The 16,290-nt window shown below is 36.1% G+C and overlaps 1 protein-coding gene and 1 long non-coding RNA gene across 2 annotated transcripts; both read left to right on the plus strand.

The window, feature by feature from the left end:
* Positions 1-584: 584 nt before the first annotated feature.
* On the plus strand, positions 585-9,642 carry LOC141504484 (uncharacterized). Its single transcript, XR_012473388.1, has 3 exons — positions 585-689; positions 787-1,348; positions 9,562-9,642. It is a non-coding gene; the product is annotated as an uncharacterized LOC141504484 (long non-coding RNA).
* Positions 9,643-11,530: 1,888 nt separating this feature from the next.
* On the plus strand, positions 11,531-12,070 carry LOC141519956 (beta-defensin 106A-like). Its single transcript, XM_074231908.1, has 2 exons — positions 11,531-11,564; positions 11,940-12,070. The coding sequence occupies exons 1-2, from the start codon at positions 11,531-11,533 to the stop codon at positions 12,068-12,070; spliced, it is 165 nt and encodes a 54-aa protein (XP_074088009.1).
* Positions 12,071-16,290: the final 4,220 nt, after the last annotated feature.

A 16,290-nucleotide genomic window follows, 5' to 3' on the forward strand; every position in this document is an offset into this window, starting at 1 on the left:
TATAAAAATGTGTGAACTATTACTATTGAAATTTAAGGAGCTTGCAAACAGGGGAACTTACCTATTCTATCAGAATCTTCCATTCCTGCTTTGCAACCTAAAGTTAAAAGTAAATACAAAGCATAATTAAATCAATTCCAAAAGTTTGTTTGGCACAAAAGGGAAGGGGAGGGAGGGAAAAGATTATCCTATATTATGTGTTTCATCCTTACATTGACTTTAAAATGAGACAGAATTTAAGATCTAAACCTGATCAGAGAAATCTAATTTGGTCTTAGAATAGACAAGAAGATTGAGATTTTGATTTTGGTCTATTTTTTCACAGAGCACACCATTGGTGCTTCTCTTAAAATGATACACTTGAGGCAACCTTCAGCACTATTTGTTATTGACTTTCCCTCCTCTATACCATTTTCTAAGTGCGTGTACTAGTGAGGCCCTATTCTATGCACTATAAGATACTTGGATGGGACCCTTGTCAGATCAACTCTAGATAGAGTCACTTACTAGATCTATGAAAGGTTTCCTCTCTAAGACAGAACAACTTTGTCATCTTATTCATAGATTCACAGATTCAGAGCTAAAAGGGAGTCTTGAAAACAGTCTAATCTAACCCTCTCATTTTAGAAAATGGAGACCCAGGGGTTAAGTGATTTGCCCAAGGATATTCAGAGGAGTAAACATCAGAGGTAGGATTTGAACTCCAATTGTTCTTTCTACTGTCCTTTGCCCCATCAAGATTTCCTGATTGAGTAAAGTTCCTTTACCTGGGGGAATTTGTTTCAGAATGTAGATAATGGCAAAAAATAAGAAGAGAATCCTCCACATGGTTGAGGTGGGGGCCCTGATGAGGAGAGGAATCAGCAGAACAGATGAAGACCAGGATCAAGTCTCTAAGAGGAAAGTAAAAGGGTGCCTCCTTTTATATTTGTGTTGGGGAGTATAGGCTTAGAATGGTGGTGCTTAATGAAGCCAAAGGAAGCACATTTCCATGCTCCATTGACAAGGTCAAATGATGGTCACCAAGAATTAAGCAATATTTTTTCTCAGCCCAGTGCTTTATATTTCCTCATTGGTGAACTTAAGAGTTCACTATGTGACTCTGGACAAATCATATGTACTTTGTGGGCAGTTTATTCATTTGTGAAATGTTGAGGTTGAATAGAAGATCTCCAAGATTCTTTCTAGTTCCAACTGTCACTTCGATTCTGTGCTATGCCAGACATCAGCTATGTAGAAGATACTATGCTTTGTGGTGAGCAGAGGAGGAAGAATAAATGACAACCCTCTTGACAAACTGTCCTTTTCAACATTCTCAGTTTCTGTTTTTACAAATGGAGGATTCAAGGTATAGGATCTAAGGAAAACTTTGTATGCATTTAAGGGAAGTTAAGAGGTGTGATAAGGAACATGAATCCCTTATTATGAGGAAAATTATTTTTCTGTTTCAACGTTTTAATAGCCCCCAAGTGGTGGAAACTTTGTAAGAATTAATAATACCATTAACTATATTGATGAAGAAATGTGAATTTTGAACGATGGAGGGTTAAGGAATACTGATTCTCTTTAAAACATCTTTTCTTGAAAACCCAATCCCTGAACAAAAAAAGCATTCAATATTGGCAGGACCTCATGGAGACCTTTGAGGAGTTTTTAATTTAATGGGGGAAATAATAAAGTCAGTAGATACACTAAGAAGGGAGGGTAGGACAGACATGTAATAATTCCTTATACTGGGAAAGGTTTTGTGTTTTTTTTTCCTTGGACTTATCACACTTGGTTATTGAAAAAAGTCTTTTGGGGCAGGAAGTATATTTTCTTCATTTTATAAATGAAAAATGGATAAGTGGTTTACTCAAGATCAATTAGCAAGTTAATAGCTGGCTCATTTCACTGTAATTTGCAGTGTAATTCACACTATAATTCATAGAAGCAATGGGAGCAAAATCTGTACTCTAGCATGGTTGGGGAAGGAGTTATTTTGAATCATTACTATATATTGATAGAGAGGTATAACATGAGTATTATCAAATTTTTAAAGAATAAAAATAAGAGGGGGCAGCTAGGTGGGGCAGTGGGTAGAGTACTGAACTTGAAGCCTGGAGGACCTGGTTCAAATCTGTCCTCAGACACTTAATTCTTACTTAACTTGGGCAAGTCATGTAATCCCATTGTCTTGAAGAAACCCCTCCCCCCAAAAAAGAATAAGAATATAAGAAAATTCAGTGATTGTTAAAACAATATTAAGAAACTTTTATGAAATCATTTTTTAGTATCTTGCAAAAGTTCAGCCTTCCTTAGAATAATTATTATCCTAGATGTAAGCATATATTAATTGATTAATGTTTTCACTAACAAGATGAGCAATAAACAATTTATTAGTGTAATCAGAAAGATGTATACCAGTAGGATTTTGATGGGAAATACAGGGTTAGGACAAATCATACTGCATAGCCTCTGATATTCAGTGGCTCTAATACTTTTATTCACAAGTACTAAACTAGGAAGACTAGAAGAGGAAAAAGTTCCTAAAGGACAATTCAATAGGACAGGGATGTTTGAAAAGGAAAAATTGGTGATAATCAGAAAGTTCCAATAAGTTTCCAAGTCTCATCTATTCTATATCTATTCTATCTTTTGTATTTATCTCTTTTTCTCCTCTCACAATTCTTCTAACAAGAGTTCCTGTCCTCATATTGCCTCTTACCTGGACTGATCTAATAGTCTTCTACACAGTATTTCAGCCTCTAGTGTTCTTTTTCTCCAATCTACACCTCTTTTAACTGTCAAAATAGTCTTCCTATGACAGATTTTTGAACATTATCCAGCTCCAAAAAATCTTGAAGGTTCTTAATTGTCTCTGGGATAAAATATCAATATTTTGTGCAGAATTGAGGACTCTTTCCAGTCTGCTCTTCCATTATCCTAAGAGCATGATCTCAAACTAACTCCCTTTAGTGAAGCTATAGTGTAGCCAAATGAACTAATTGCTACTTGAGTTTGGCGTGCCTTATTGTTCATGAGGGGGTATAGATATGTAGATGATAAACTGAGGTTCAGATAAGTTAATTGACGTGTCCAAAGTCATCTATGTGCTAAGCTGTGATTAGAACCTGGGTCTTGCTCCAAATTCAGTTCTTTACTACTGTACTACACATTTATTGTACAGTCCTTGAGGACTGAATGCCCATAACCACTATGTGATTTTTCCTATCTTCATATAGTAGAGAGGGCAGTTAGGTGGTACAGTGGATAGAGTGCCAGACCTGGAGTCAGGAAGACTCATCATCTTGAATTCAAAATTGTCCTTGGTCACTTACCTGTTGTGTGATCCTTTGCAAGTCACTTGGCTTTCTTTGCCTTAGTTTCCTCATCTGTAAAATGAGCTGGAGAAGGAAATAGCAAACCCTCCATTATCCTTGCAAAGAAAACCCCAAATGGGAGCATGAAGAGACAAACATGACTGAAATAACTGAATAATAGCAACAAAAACGGGAGGGGAGCCCCCCCCCACAATGAATCTCTAATGGTGAAACTTTATATACTGTGTTACTCGGATCTGGGAGATATTTAGGGGGCTACCAGTAGGCTTACAGAACCAGTCTTTCAAATAATATTCCAAAAGTGGTCATAAACTTTGGCTACTACTATCTTCTTCTTAGACTGACCTTGGGATATTATTATAAAATGACACTAGAGACATAATTGCTAATTTTGCCCTTCCTCATTGCTCTTCCTCATTATGCCCTGTATGTTGCAGCAGGAGCCTGAGAAGGAGAAAACTGAGAGAGGAACTTTCAATATCGGGCAATGGAAGTGGTGTTAATGAGTTCACTCTAGGGGGCAATTTTTTTGAGGAAATAGTATTTTTTTGCAATTATATGTAAAGATAGTTTCTAACATTCATATTTATCAAATTTTGAATTTAAAATTTTTCCCCATCTCTTCTTTCTACCCCCTTCCCCCAAGACAGCAATCTGATATAGTTTAGACATGTACAATCATGTGAATATATTTCCACATTAGTCATATTGTGAAAGAAGAAACAGAAGAAAAAGGAAAAGCCACAAAGAGCAAAACACCCCCAAATTAGTATGTTTTGATCTAGATTTTGACTCTATAGTTCCTTTTTTGGATGTGAATAGTAATTTCCATCATGAATTCAAGGGGCACTGTTTTAGTATAACCAAGTCTATTCTTTAGGATTAATTAGGTCTCATGAATAAGAACAATGTAGTCTGATTTTCTTTCCTTTTAAAGATATTTTCTTTTAAAAAATTACATTTAAAACAATTTTTAACATTTGCTTTTTAAAAATTTTGTGTTTCAAATTCTTTCTCTCCCTTCCTCCTCCCCCCATTTCCCCAGTGGACACACAACTTGATATAGATGATTAGTCATGCAAAACATATTTCTATATTAACCACACTGCCAAAAATGACAAACCAAACCAAACCATAAGTATTTTCACTGTAGAGAAGGCAATGGATGGATGATTGTAATAATACAAAGAACTGAGTAGGAAGAGGAATCAAATTCTTCTTTGATTCCTCAACCAAACATCCCAAAGTGCCTTACCCTTTCTGACAAGATTTAGTTAGGTTTGATTCAAAGATAGCATTAGTTCTATTTGTGAAAGATCAAGAAGTTGATAGAAGCACAGAACCACAAATTTGAATTAGTATAATTTCCTTAACTTTTATTCTCTTAGAGCAGGAAATTAAAAAGACATATTTTAAAATGCAGCATTGATTTTTGGCTAAGTGACTTAGATCATTCTTTCATTCATTCATTCAGCAAGCATTTATGAGCTGAGGATAATTAAAAAAAGAAATTTGCTTTAAAAGAACTTGCATTCTTCTGGGGAGAAACAAATTGAATATAGAGGAAATACAAAAGATGAATGCAAAATATTTTCCAGGGATGAGGGGGCATGAAGTTAAAGAGAGCACTAGCAACCTGGAGAATCAGATAGGGATCTTGTTCTTTTTATAAAAGATATTCTTTCCAATTACAAGGAAAAATAATTTTAACCTTCCCCCCTATTTTTTTACAATTTTGAGGACCCAAATTCTCTCCCTTTCTCCTTGCCCTCTACCATTGCTGAGAAAGCAAACAATTTGGTGAAGGTTATATATCTGCAGTCAAGTAAAACATATTTCCATATTAGTCATATTGTGAAAGAAAAGAAAACAAAAAACTACATGAAAAAATAAAGTAAGAATCCACTCATCAAAGAACCTTCATAATTGTCTTGGATTTTTATATTGCTGGGAATAACTATATCATTAACACTTCACCATTGTCTAATATTGCTGTGTGCATTGTTCTGCTCACTTCACTTTCATCTAAGTCTTTCAAGGTTTTACTGAAAGTATCATTTCTTTTAGCACAATAATATTTCATCACAATCAAATATTACAACTTGCTCGGTTCCTTTATCCATTGATCTGACAAGGTACACTATTTCTTGGTACTCCTATTTGCTTATGACATCACCCTTTGTGTCCAAACTATGTACCAAATCATGTAACCTGATCTCAGTTTTTAGTGTGAAGTGTTGGTATGTACCTAGTTTCTACTAAATTGCTTTCCAGTTTTCCCAAATGTTTTTAACAATTAGTGAGATCTTGTCCAAAAAAGTTTGGATTTTTGCATTCATCAAACCCAAAATTCCTATAGTTGTTTCTTTCTACTTTTGTGGTCCACCACTCTAATTTTCTTTTTTTAGGCTCTTGTTCTAAGTCTTGAAGAAAGCTAGGGATTCCTGTGCAAGAGCATGGATTTTAGAGATGGAATGTCTTACAATGGAAAGAAAGAAACCAGTATTACTTAAGCACCTATGCTGCACTACTGCTAAGACCTTGCAAATGTTAATCTCATTTGATTCTCAAAAAAGAGGTATTATCCCTATATTGCAGTTGAGAAAAGTGAGGCAAAGATAAAGTAATTTGCCCAGTAAAACAGTGTTAGCAAGTATCTGAGGTGAAATTTGAATTCAGATCTTGACTTCAATGCTCTACCTACTATACTGAAATTAATCACAGATTGGCAGCAACACATGTGTGAAGAAGAATGATATGCCTAAGGACTGTTAAGCTGTAGCATTCAACCTCTTTTCTTTTGTACATTTTTGCTCAAATTCTTTTACTTATCTCATCTTTTGATGACTAAGACTAAGACAGAATCCCTTTCATACCTGAATAGAGGATAGACTAAAACAAAAAGACTGTAATCAGGCAGAGCTAGTTGATTCTTGTCCTTCATTATTGTAGAAGACCAAAATGATATCACTATGTTTGAGACAAATCACAGTGTATGCTACTGTGGCTGATTAGACCAATACGAGCTCAGATTGTTCTACTATAGGGTGGGCACAAATATTCCATGTGAACACCTGGGGTGGGTACTGTAAACTTACAGATGTCACATTTCCTTTGAGCTGCTTCAATTCTACCTTCCTCATAGAGCCCTAATGAGGACACTCCATGCTGAGAGGTCTTGTTTCCCATGATGTACAATCATTTATAAAGAGAAAAATCTTCAGGGTTTCTTGGTATCACTTCTTTTGACCCTCTTGTGAGTGTTTGCCCTGTGTGAGTTCTTCATAAAATAGTCTATTTGGCAAGTATTCTTCTGACCTTCTAACGATGTACCCAGTCCATCATAGTTGCACTCTCTGTAGTAATGTTTGAAAGTTTGACAATTTGGCTTGATAAAGGACCTCAGTGTCTGGTATCTTCTCCTGCCAGGTGATCTTCAGAATCTTCTGAAGACAATTTAAATGGAAGTGATTCAATTTCCTGACATGGTGCTGGTAGACTGTCCAGGGTTCATAGACATATTGCAATGAGTCAGCAAAACACTGTAGACCTTCAGTTTGGTTGTTAGTCCAAAACCTCATCTCTCCCAAACTTTCTTTCAGAGACTCCCAAATATTGAGATACCTCTGGCAGTTTGTGTATCTCAACCTCATTATCAAATGTGTACCTCCTTGGAAAGGACACTGCCAAGGTAAATGGACTTGTCCACAGTATTCTCCATTTGCTGTAACTGTTGGTTACAGCAGTGCTAGATGATGTGGTGCTAGCTGATGGAACACCTGTGTTTTCTTGGTATTGCTAGATCAAAATTAATATACACAGCAGAGAATCTATCCAGACTTTATTGCATCTCTGCTTCAGAGGCTGTGTTGAGTGCACAATCATCTGTAAACAGAAGATCATGTACCTATACTCCCCTCCTCCCCACTTTAGCCTTGGCTTATAGACTTACAAGTTGAAAAATTTACCATCAGTGCTGTAGCTGACTTTGATGCCATATACATTCACAGCAAAGGCTTTTTTTTTTAGTTTTTTTTGTAAGGCAAATGGGATTAAGTGGCTTGCCCAAGGCCACACAGATAGGTAATTATTAAGTGTCTGAGACTGGATTTTGAACCCAGGTACTCCTGACTCCAAGGCCAGTACTTTATCCACTATGCCACCTAGCCGCCCCTCAGCAAAGGCTTTTGATAACATGGTTGAAAATATGATAAAAAGCATGAGAGCAAGGACATATATTTGTTTCACTCTATTGGTAACCAGAAATCTCAAGAACATCACCCACTATCCAGAACCTGGGCATGCATGCCAACATGACACTGATATACAATACTGATGAACTTCTCTAGGCAACCAAATTTTGACATAATTTTCCATAGGCTCTAATGACTGACAGTATCAAAGATCTTAGTCAAATCAACAAACAATTTGTACAGACCTCTGTTCTGTTCCTAGAATTTTTCCTAGTTATTAGTCACCTTGTCAACTGTTCCTTGACCCTTTCTGAAGCCTCATTGGCTCTCAGGGAGGTGACCATCTTCCAGGTGAAGTATTAGCCTATTGAGAAGGACTCTGGCAAGAATCTTACTAGCAATGACTAAAAGAGAAAAACTCCTGTGGTGGTCATAGGACAATCTATTCCCTTTAACTTTATAGACATGGATGATGGAGGAATACTTGAATTCTTGGGGGATAACCTTTTCATACCATATACCCTGGAAAATTTCAGTCAGCTTTGAGCTGAGCAATGATCCCCTCACCTGGTAGATCTCAGCTGGAATAGAATTAGAACCAGGTACTTTGACCCTTAAAAGGAGTCTAATGACTTTCAAAACCTCTTCTTCAGATATAACTTTAGCTAGGGACTGATTGACTTCAACTTGAGGTAAAAGGTCAATGGTTTCTGCATTGACTAATGGTCATCTCTTAAGAACATTATGGAAATTCAGGCTATCTCTCTAGGATCATGTCCCTATAAGCTAATCAATGTGACTCCATCAGCACTGAGTAGTTGACCCATAAATAGCCTTCAGGGCCATATAGAAGAACTTTAGATGTTACTATCAACCATCTGCCTTCTTACTGAGCCAAGAGTCCTGCATCTCTCTAAGCTTCACTAGTACTAGTAATGAGATAATGTGTCATTTTCCTTTTCTGTCCTATAGCAAATCTAATAGGTATGAGGTTGTATTGTTTTAATTTATATTTCTTCAATTAATAGTGAATTAATCATTTTTATATGGTTATAGATAGCTTCAAATACTTCATCTGAAAATTGTTGATATCTTTCGATCATTTATAAATTGGGGAATGGCTCTTATTTTTACAAATTTGATTCAGTTCTTTATATGTATGAGAAATGAGACCTTTATGAGAGAAACTTGTTTCAAAGATTTTTTTTCAGCTAGTATTGCTAACTATATTTTTCTCCATCCTATTTCACACCTATTTATTCTATTATCACTTTTCTTTCAACCCATTCTTCCTCAAAAGTGTTCTTTGCTTCTGACTACTCCCTTGCCAAACACATTGAAGAATGAACAAAACTATGCTGCCTGGATCCCCTATAAATTTATGTTACATATCCTCAACTGTGCTCCTACTGAAGCAATACCAAATTGCTTAATTGACTCATCACAACAAAATTTTCAAACTTTATCTCTCTCATTAAATCCTCATATAAGTTTTCCCTCCTTCCATATTCTCAACTGAGAACATTGCCTCATATCACTGAAAAAATTTAAGCTGTTTTCTGAGCTCTCCTTGTTTCTCCTATTCTCTCCAATTTAAACGAAAACACCTTCTTCCCTATTTCCTGCTTTACACCTTTGCAAATGAAATGGCAGTCCTTTTTCCCAAAGCATATCTCTCTACATGCACAAGTGTTAACATTTTTTCCTATTTGCCTCTATCATCCCCACCTCTCTTACTTATCTTCAATATCTCCTTAAGTAAGGTCGGCTTCCCTACTATCTATAAACATGGCTATAGCTCCCATATTCTCAAAAAACTCTTGATCTGTCCACCCCTCCTCATTGTCCCACATATCTTCTCTCTTTTAAGTATATATAGTCTTTGAGAAAACTTTCTTACAATCAGTGCCTTAATTTCTTTCCTCTTATTCCTTTCTTTACACTCTAAAGTTTAAGTCAAAGATCTGTCCTTATTCAACCAAAAAACCTCTCTGACCAAATTTATCAATTGCCAAATCTAATTACAATCTAATGGAAATTTTAAGGATTGGGACCTCTGGCAACAGAAGAGAAAGTCAATGTGCATTCAATGAACTAACGGACATTTGAAAATTGGGATTTGGAGAGGAAAATAATCTTGTGTGAGTATTTCTTCAGGAGAAAAAAAGATAACAACACCTTCCAGTACTAGAGCTATGAATTGCTTTGGCTGCATGCTTTCCTTACAAATGTGCTTTATTATCATTGTACTTTGTGTCTACTTTTCTAATCTATTCTGTGTGTAATTGTTGGAAAGTGTTGCAAAGTTTAAGTGGTTTGAGGAATTTGGGAGAAAGTACTTTTATTTATACCCTTTTAGTAGATTACCTTTGCTTTGAGAATTATTTTCCTACTTTGCTGACTGTTAAAAGGAGTTCAGTAGTTTGGGTTTGTTCATTTTAGATTTAGGAGTGTGTTGTCAAAAATACCTCTTAAAATCCTTGAAAGTCATAGACTTCCTCTAATATCCCAATCTAAGAGTATAAATCTAAGTTGGGGATATCATAGTAGAGATTCCCCTTCCGATTCAATGAGAGAAATTTTCCCTAACACTTTGAAAAGGAATTATAAGTATGACTTAATCTTTATAGTTGGTTCATCAGCTTGTTATCTTATCTTTTACTGTGAGATTTCATTTTGGGCTTTCTGGATTCAGAAACTGAAACACAACATGAAAAGAAAAAAGAAAACTCATCAATTGGGAAACAATATAACACTCCCATAGCTCCTCACTTTGGCAAATAAGGGAGTTGCATTTCCTCATTTTAAGTTTGGCCATAATTTCACAGGTTGTTACACTTTATTCTTAATTTTTTTTTTTTTACCTATAGGGAGAGATGCTTTACATCTAGTCTTGGTGTCCAATTAAAGGAGCAAAGCTCTTTTAGAACTGGTATACAACTGAAGGAACAAACTCCTTCAGAGTTAGAGAAAAGGAAGTTCTCCAGACCAGTGTCCTGAATGACACCCACAGAAAACAATCAAGAAAGATTGTTTCTGCTAATGACATACAGTTCAGTAGACCATGGAGGATTTCTATCCCTGACAAGTTTCACTGATCAGAATGACTTCCTGGACTAGAAAGAATTATAAATGAGGGTGCTTGATCCCATGGAGCACTCTGATCTCTACTGATCTCTGCCATGAGGACCCTCATCTTTTTCTTTGCAGTTTACTTCATTTTGGCTCAAATTGCTTCAGGTAAAAGGGGCATTTCTGTAGGGATAGGTAGATATAGACTGGAAGAAATTCCAAGTTATTTTCTTGGAAGGGAAGGCATTAGTGTAAAATCCCAGGAGACTAGAGCACCCTGGAGTCAGAGGGATAGCTTTTAATAGATGAAATCATGGCTTGTGTTCTCTTGGAGGTTTGCATTTAAGATACCTTATGTGATACAATTATAATTTTTGTGAATAAGATTTGCCAATAGGGAGGGTTGTCTGATGTCCCCAAGCTCCTGTTTTCTCATCTTTTGATAAGAACTAGAAAAGGGGATGTTTTATAAGCCCATTAAAGGTTAGATTATTAATATGTAGAAAGAAAGAGATGACATTGTGGGGAGAGACAAGTCAAAGGGAAGAGGAAGTAGAAGAGAGAGAGATAATGATACATGCACTACTTATATCTTGTACAAGAGAATAAAATGTGAATTGTCCCCTCTCCCTCACTTAATTTCTGTAGCCAATTTCAGCCTTGGTTATGCAGTTTGGGAGCAGTAAGGAAAACCTGGAACTTGTACATTGACAGAATAACCTATCCCATATTCCTTGCTCCTATAAAATGGGATTTATCATTTATTAAATACCCACAGTGTGCCAGGCACTATGCCAACTATGAAAGATCTAATCAAAAGCAAGGTAACACTATCCTCAAAGAACTTATATTCTACTCAGGAAATAACATGGACATGAAATATGTACATAAAATATTTGTAAAATGAATGCAGGATAATGTTAAATACTAACAATTAGAAGAATGAATGGGGAATCAGGAAAAGATGTAGAGGTTGGTACAGGAGCTTTGAAAGAAACCAGGGATTCCATGAGACAGAAATTCTATAAATATGCATTGTAGTCACAGGGGAACCAGATGACTCTCCAGGTGAGTCTTTAGGAGAAGACAACTGTTTGCTTTGAGGATGCCATATCTTGTGTCCCTATCTGATAGAATTCAGGCCTAAGTTGATTCTTGGTATACCTCTCAATGGGGATGGAATCATATCAGGGAGACAGCATTGCCTAGTTCATTTCTCAATATGGTCAGGACTGGGCTGGACAGCCAATAATTATTCAGACATTGTGACTAAGTCATCATTGGAATTATACTTGAAAACCAGAAAAAGTTTCTTAGGGAAATAATTTTTGTGACTCCTTCACTTCTATAGCTGGATTCTTTAATGACAAATGTGAGGAATTACTGGGGTCATGTACAAACAAGTGCCGGATAAGTGAAGAGATTGTTGCTCTCTGCAACAGGTTTCAGAAATGCTGCAGGCCATTAGAGTCATGCCAGTGACTACACAGGATCATCAGGGATCCTGAACTGGCCACTGGTTTCCAGATTAAAGTCTCCATTTCTCCCTGAGATCAACAAGATGGACTCAGTCACTCCACTGTTCTGACATACTTACCTCTGTAATTAGATCTTCTTAATCAGCACAAGAGTCTTGTTCACCCATTTGAAGATGGATATATGAACTCAATATAATGAATTTGTCATCAAATTAGACAGGGGACTGAGAACAAAAAGTAGTGGGAGAAAACTTTGACCTGAACTTCCCCACCCTCACCCTTGCCCCTTCTAAAACTGGCCACGACCACCACCAAGGATGATTCAAGAACAATTAGATTCATCAAGAGTGATGAGGTAAGTGGGGGGGGGTGAACTACTCTCCTTTGATCTCTCAAAGATTATTAGTTTGCTTAGGCTTCCCCTTGTTACTAGGTACTTATAATAATGGTCATAGCATCTTGCCTGTCTGTTTGGTCTTCCAGTTTGACAGTCCCTACTACATGCCTTTAACTTGTGTATTACTATAGCCAGAACACAGAACAGTGGAGAGTATTCTCTTTGGAGGGTATGAGATGGTCTTGCTCTCTCATTTATCACCTGTATAACCATTGGCAAGTTACAAACTTTTAGGGCTTCAATTTCCTCATCTATAAAATGGGTAACTAGATGATTTCTGGATAATCTCTGAAGTTTGATCATTCCCAACTCTGAAAGACTGTTAAAAAGGAAAGAGCCCTAGGTTTGTTTGATGTCTGAGAACCTGAATTCACATCTTGCTTCTGATATTGAATACCTATGTGACCTTGACCAATCACTTAAACTCTTTGAGTTTCACTATATTCAACTGTCCTAAAATGATGGAATTGGACTAAAGAACTATTGAGGTCATTGTCATCTCTAGGTCTATAATTTCTATGAGCCCTCTAAAGTGGAGCATCATGGTATGATGTAATGAGGAATTGTTATTGTTCAGTTCTTTATGACCCCATTTGGAATGGTTTGCCATTTCCTTCTCCAGCTCATTTTACAGATAAGAAAACTGAGTCAAACAGGGCTTAATGATTTACCCAGAGTCACATAGCTACTAATGATCTGGGACAAAATTTGAATTTAAGTCCTCTTGACTCCAGGCCTAGCGTTTTAACCACTCTATCCCTAAAGAGGAATAGATTGAGATTAAAATGATGTTTTATTCTTCCAGTCTCACTGGGGGTTAGAGTCTTACCCAATTTATCTAAATTATTAAAAAATTTAATTTCCTATTCCTTGACACAAGGTGTTTCAGATTCTGTATAGCTGCCAACCTGATGGAATTTTTTGCATGATTATCATCATGTCCTTCAACATCCTGCTCTCTGATCTGAAGTTTTTCTGTGCTTGCTAGCTGGACCTTTCTCTATTATCAGATCCAGTCCAATAGCTTTGTTGTGTCTCAGGGTCTTGCTCTTTTCTGAGTCAGTCCTTTTCAACAATTATGACTTGAACATATTGCCTCTGTGGCTCTGAATTTAGTTGGAATGATGAATATATTTTATATTGATTTGCTAATCTTTTCTTGACACAGAATATGGCAAAATACCCTAGTATTCCCTAGTGATATATAGTAATTTTATGTGTATTGTATTATGGGAAACAATATGATTTTCCTAGTCATTGTACGAATTTTCATTACTAATCAAAATATTTCAGTAATTAAAAATATTACACACATGCTGCAAAGTTAGCCATATATTTTCTTATTACAGATATAGCTGATTATTACTTTTGATCATCTGCAACTAGCATTTTTCATAGTGTCATGAAAAAGAATTATTTTTAAACTTACCTCTTTGCAAAGAAAAAAATCTTAAAGTATATAGAAGTACAAAACCTTTTAATGTAATCCTCTATCAGAAGCAGTTTGAATTTTTAAAGTAAGTCAGACTTATAGTGGATAAGATTTACTAGGTCCCAGTTAAGATGTTGACTGTGAAACTAGTTCACAATCTAAAAAAAAGTAGCTTAATATGAAATGTCCTATTGAATATGACCCATATGCTTATTATACTAATGATTTGACATTCAGATAAATCTGAAAGTGATTTTGCCTTCAAACTACCTGGGCAAGTAAAAACATTATTAAACATCACTGAAGTTAAATCTATGGGGCAATCTAGCAATGAAAGAAGAATGAACACCTCTACGAGAAAACTGGTTATTTGTGACCAATAGCACTCCCATGTGCAAACCTGAACTTGATTTAAATTAAATTGGGAAATATTTAACAAAAGAAACAGAAATATTTCAGAACATTAGATAATACTAATATGTGTTTTTCTAAGACAATTTGCATCAGAAACATGCTTTATATGCTTAAGTGCTCTTCATTTCTTATTTGAAGTTGACCCCACTGTTCTACAATATGTAAAATACCAAATAACCAAGAGGGTTGAATTACTAAGAAGTTTTTGTGTCTCATGGACATGGTCAAAGTATAATTATGGGAAACAAGAAGATCCCTGATTTAGACCGTATCTCCTTCAATGGATGTCCTTCAATGCTTCACTGCTATTTTCCACCTAATTGAAAATGCACAAAATAGTTCTCAAAAGGATGACTGGAAAAAGGTTTATTTTTCTTCCTTTTCCTCCCCCTTCCAAGAATTGAAACTGGAACTTGAACCCAAGATCTCTTAACTTGGAGCATAGTTCTTCTCCACTGAACTTAACATTCATTCATTCATTCATTCAAAATACATTTATTAAAAGTCTACTATATGACAGGCACTGTGCTAGGTACAGGAGATATAAGACAAAAATGAAGCAATTCCTGCTTTTCAGGAGCTCACATCCCATGGGTAGGAAACAAAATATACCTCCTCCCAATAAATATAGAATATACACAAAATGTATACATGACAGTTTCTAGGAGGAAGTTTATGAGCAAGTGGGAAGGGGGAGATTTGGGGTATCAATGTAGGACTCATATAGGAAGTAGTCCTTGAGTTGAGTCTTGGAGAAATTCAAGGATTCTATGAAACACTACCAAGGAAGGAGAAAAATCTTGAGAGAGGAGAGTTCATGCAAAGGTATGGAAATGGGAGGTAGTATGTTATATGTGAGAAATAGGAAGTAGGCTGTTTTGGCTAGAATTCTATTTAGAATATAGGAGGGATAATGAAAAATATAATTTTGGAAAGGTAGATTGGATTCAGTTTTTTGAAGAGCTTCAGTTGCCATTAAGGGAGTTTAAATTTTATTCTAGAGGTAAAATGAAGGTTCTGGAGCCCTTAAGAGATTGATTCCATCAAATCTATGCCTTGGAAATATAAGTTTTTGCAACAAAGTAGAAAATGGAACAAGTAAGAGACTATTGTAGGGGCAGCTAGGTGGTGCAGTGGAGACAGCACTGGCTCCTTGGAGTCAGGAGGACTGGGGTTCAAATCCAGCCTCAGACACTTGATACTTACTAGATGTGTGATCCTGGACAAGGCACTTAATCCCACAAAAACAAAAAAAGAAAAGGAAAATTCCTAGGCTATATAAATTTCTCAATAATTCCAAAAACTGTAAAATTGAGTGAATTCCCACAAAATCCCACAAAATTTCCACAAAACTTGTCCATTTTCTGAAATCTATATACTCTATTGTCTTCATTCCTCTTTAGATGAACCTGCTGAACAGGCAAATTCCTATCAATCTTCTCTCATAACTCAGGGAGCCTTTAGAGACCTTCATGCCACTCCACTCACTTCCCCCCACCAAATATATGTATACAGACACATACACTCACACTCAAATATCTCCTCCTTTTTTGCCTGGAAATAAGGAATTAAGTTAGGTAGTGAAGAGGCAAATGAAATTGCAACATGTGCCAATAGGGAGTAGGCAAAATATATTTGTGATTGTAGTCCTAAACTAGAATGGTACTAGATTAAATTGGGCCTTAATTTATGTTTATATCAAGCTCAAAGAGTCTTAATGGGGGGATGATAACCTCAAGTTGCAGCTTTCCAATAAATTCAGCCAATATTTATTCAATACAGAGTCAGTCAACTGTTCTGGACAATGTTGAAAGATGGGGGTGGGTGGGAAGAGACAGAGGGAGAGGGAAAGGGAAGAAAGGGAAGAGGAAATAAGATGTAGAGTTTAGATATTTTTCCCTATTTTCATAGAACTCATTGTCTAGTAGGGAGTTAAGCAATGCAAAGCTGTGATATATAATATTATTTGATAAACAAATTA

This window comes from Macrotis lagotis, chromosome 1 (genome assembly GCF_037893015.1).
Source record: "Macrotis lagotis isolate mMagLag1 chromosome 1, bilby.v1.9.chrom.fasta, whole genome shotgun sequence".
Taxonomy (NCBI): domain Eukaryota; kingdom Metazoa; phylum Chordata; class Mammalia; order Peramelemorphia; family Peramelidae; genus Macrotis; species Macrotis lagotis.